At 40.3% G+C, this 4,295-nt stretch overlaps 1 protein-coding gene across 1 annotated transcript; it reads right to left on the reverse strand.

The window, feature by feature from the left end:
• Positions 1-263: 263 nt before the first annotated feature.
• LOC110299067 (olfactory receptor 52D1-like) lies at positions 264-1,217 on the reverse strand. Its single transcript, XM_021168664.2, has one exon. The coding sequence runs from the start codon at positions 1,215-1,217 to the stop codon at positions 264-266; it is 954 nt and encodes a 317-aa protein (XP_021024323.1).
• Positions 1,218-4,295: the final 3,078 nt, after the last annotated feature.

Consider the following 4,295-nt stretch of genomic DNA (forward strand, 5'->3'; position numbering starts at 1 on the left):
TACTTCTAACACATGCGCTTATGTAGAGAGGCACAGTAAACCTCCATGTCTCTTCCTTCAAGCGTTCAACATTCCCTCCTGACCTATTCCTTTTCAAGACTGACTATCCATCTATAGCATATACCTAACTTTAAAGGTATGAAGGAATTGCTACGAGATCTTCAAAATCTTAAATGTTACATGACACTGACTTCCTGAGATCAGCAGAAGCAGCAAACTAAAGTCAGGAACTCATTAGCCTTTGGTATATGTGGAGATTATTGTCACCTTCTCTTTACAAAAAAGTCAAGTATTCTCAGGCGGATGTGTTTGGTATTGATGCCATAGACTAGGGGGTTGAGAACAGGAGGCACAAGTAGATAAAGATTTGCAAGTATGATGTGTACCTGAGGAGGCACATGGTGACCAAAGCGGTGAGTGAAAAATGAAAAGAATGCGGGGATATAGAAGACAAGAATTACACAAATGTGGGCTCCACATGTGCTGAATGCTCGGAACTGGGCATCCTTTGAAGGCAGTCGCAGCACGGCCTGCAGAATCAGGATGTAGGAGGTTGCAATGAGGACCACATCCATGCCAGTGACTGAAAGTGCTACAGTAAGACCATAGATGGTGTTAGGCTTGATGCTGGCACAGGCTAGTTTGGCTATGCCCATGTGCTCACAGTAAGTGTGAGGGATGATATGATGTCCACAGAAGGGTAAACGTTCAATGAGAATGACAAAGGGGAAGACAAAGAGAAGGCCACGAGTCACGCATGCCAGACCAATCTTCCCAATTACAACAGCATTGAGGATGGATGTATAGTGGAGTGGTCTGCAGATAGCCACATATCGATCAAAAGCCATGGCCAGCAGAACAGCTGACTCTGTGGCAAAGACTGCATGAACAAAAAACATCTGAGTGAGGCAGCCATGGTAGGAAATGACATGGGATCTGAGCCAGAATATTGCCAGCATTTTAGGCAATGTTGTTGAACAGAGAACCAGATCAGTAATAGAAAGCAGACACAAGAAGAGGTACATTGGCTCATGGAGAGCCCTGTCTGTTATAATGATATAGAGGATGGTACCATTTCCAACCAGAGCAAGGATGTACATGGAGCAGAAGGGAATAGCAATCCAAACATGCTGATCCTGCATCCCAGGGATTCCAAGCAAAACAAATGTGGGAGGGTGGAAGGCAGTTCCATTGGGGATAGCAGCAGAGAGCATCATGATGCAAGGTGAAGATCTTCTTCCTAAAAGTGGTTAGAAAATGAAAGGATGTTATCTTAAATGACATCTGTGCCTACTAAATGTCCATTCAAGTAGAAATATCATATAAACCAGTTTCTACTCACAGACGTCTTCCTGGAGAAAATAATTGCTACTCTCCAAATTTGAATCTTCTTCAAATTCTTCAAACATCTTTCAGGCAGCTTGACTTCCAGTATTATTGCCCTTTTGCAGATCTTGTTCTGAGGTCCAGTCTGAAACATGAGAGCTAGAACCTAGATTTAGACTACCTAGTTTCAAAATATGTCTCTGCTGCAATTCCTTCCTAATTGTACTAACTTGAGTGCTTTTTAGAAAACATTCCCTTACCATCCAGACACTTCCCCACCTGGGGATCCAGCCCATAAACAATGTCCAAACCCAGACACTATTGCGAATGCCAAGAGCTAGCTGACAGGAGCCTGAAAAAGCTGTCTCCTGAGAGGCTTTGTGAGTGCATGACAAATACAGAAGTGGATGCTCACAGCCATCCATCAGACCAATCACGGGGTCCCCAATGAAGGAGCTAGAGAAAGGACCCAAGGAGCTGAAGGGGTTTGCAGCCCTATATGAGGAACAACAATATGAACTAACTCACATGGTGGGACTCATGGCTCTAGCTGCATATGTAGCAGAGAATGGCCTAGTCATCAATGGGAGGAGAGGCTCTTGGTCCTGTGAAGGTTATATGCCCCATTATAGGGGAATGCCAGGGACAGGAAGCAGGAGTGGGTTGGTTGGAGAGCAGGGGGAAGGGGGGAGTGGATAGGGGATTTTCAGAGGGAAAATTTACATTTGAAATGTAAATAAAGAAAATATCTAATTAAAAAAAGACCAGAAAAAATAAAATAAAATAAATATTCCCTTCTGTCCTTAGAGTCTTAGTAAAATACAGATAATAGTGCTAATTACTAAATCAGAAGGCATATAAAAATCTATGATGTCACCTAAATAATTAATGCACATTAATTAAAATGTTCACTGAAACCTCTCATGATTTTTTAAATCTAAAAAGTGAAAACTTCATTTGAAACAGTCAGTTCGAAAGGTATAAAAGCCTTTCTTGAGTTTTGCACTTCGGTGTGAGTGCATTATAATTTGACCATTCCTCTAATCAAGATCTCAGTTTGAAAATATCAAGGCAGGTCCTCATTTAGCTAGGCTAGGTAAATATCCACAATATATGAAGTGGGATAACTCTCTAACAATCCCAATCCTACCAAACTTTCAGCATTGTTGAATTCCTCTCATTAATTGCGTGGGGGTCAAAAATTTATTACAGCATTTGTAGTCCTTCCATTTATAAGTAGCAAACATGGTTTATGTGCTATAATGGGCAGAGTAAAGATGTAAGAATAATTACATTTCATTTATTGGGCACTATAACTAAACATTACATTTATTAGGTAATCAGTCACCAATTTTCAAAAGGAAAATATTACAGCAAGGATATATTTGCTTGTGGCTCTCGAAAATTTATACACATGAAATTCCAAGGCTATCTACATGGAGTCAATTAAATTCAAAAGGTATCATCTGTGTTCAGATGCTGTGTAGGCAAATTGGAGTTTGTGGTGATACTGTACGTCTTATTACAAACTCAAGAACAATGTTACACATTAACAAATACAAAAGCTTTTGCTTACACTAAGTTGGTCTGATGTGAGTGAGAACAAGATGGAATTAAGATTTTACTGTCTATAATTCCTCATAAAGTCATGTTTTATACATTAAATATACAATGACAACTTTTTTTCAAGACTATAGAAGTGCTAACCTTGCTATTGTTAAGATGATTATACCTAGAAATTCATGTACCCTATCTTGAGACCACAAGGAAAACAGCCAGAGATTAAAACCTGCCACAGAAAGGATTCATGCATGTGTGCTCACATGCACATGCATAATCCCTCACACACACACACACACACACATACACACACACAGAGGAATTCTTATGAAATGTTGGTATGTATGCAGTATGCATTGTATCTACCCAAATACCTGAAGTGTTCAAGGAACTAGTTTCTGTAGAATAGGGCTCTGTCTGGGATGACCTAAAGAGAAGTGAAAACAAAGAAAAGCTATCAGTATCTCTGCATTGCTGTTGTATCTCCTGCCCTCCCCTACCTCTTTTCCTGCCTTCACAGAGCTATTTTTTACTTCCTTTACAATCCATTATTATCATCAAACACTCACCCCAGTTTCAGCAGTCAACAGAAAACTCGATTCAGCACATACATAGTTCCTGGTATGTAGGATCTGGTCCTTTTTACCCTTAACTTGTGATGGTGCTTTTGGTCCAGAGAGGATGAGGTTGGCTCAGAGCACTAATGGTCTCAGATACTAAAAATAGAGGTAAATTTTCAGATATGATCTCAGGGGATACACATCAGTTATGGCAAAATCTGCTTTACAAGTGTGAGTATTTTTATTCTAATTCAAGGGAAGGAGTTACTGTAGCCTTATACTAATGAGATAATAAACTCCCAGACTTTGGACAAAATAATATAATCAGATTGTGACAGGCTGTTGGTGAAAGTAATTTTGCAGAAATGAAGGAATCAATCAGCAAAGGAAGCAATGACAGTGATACATGGATAGATAATGAGTTGATTTGCAGTTTTGTTGTATTGTCTGACCATATATTACCTATTTTCTTTTTTTGGATTCTTTTTTATTAACTATTTTCTTCATTTAAATTTCTAATGATCCCCCTTCCCAGTTTCCCCTCTGAAACCCCCCAATCTCATCCCCCTCCTTTGCCTTTATGAGGGGGCTCCTCTACCCACTTACCTCCTCCTGGCTCACCACTCTATCCTCCCTCTACATTGGGGCATCAAGCCTCCAACAGGACACAGGGTCTTCCCTCCTACTGATGTCAGATAAAGCAATCCTCTGCTACCTATGTATCTGGAGCCATGGCTCCCTCCATGTATACTCTTTGGTTGGTGATTTAGTTCCTGGGAGCTCTGGGTGGTCCAGTTAGTTGATATGGTTCTTCATAAAGGACTGCAGTCCCCCTTCATTTCCTTCAGT

Source organism: Mus caroli, unplaced genomic scaffold (assembly GCF_978045245.1).
Source record: "Mus caroli unplaced genomic scaffold, Mus_caroli_1 scaffold_8, whole genome shotgun sequence".
NCBI lineage: Eukaryota > Metazoa > Chordata > Mammalia > Rodentia > Muridae > Mus > Mus caroli.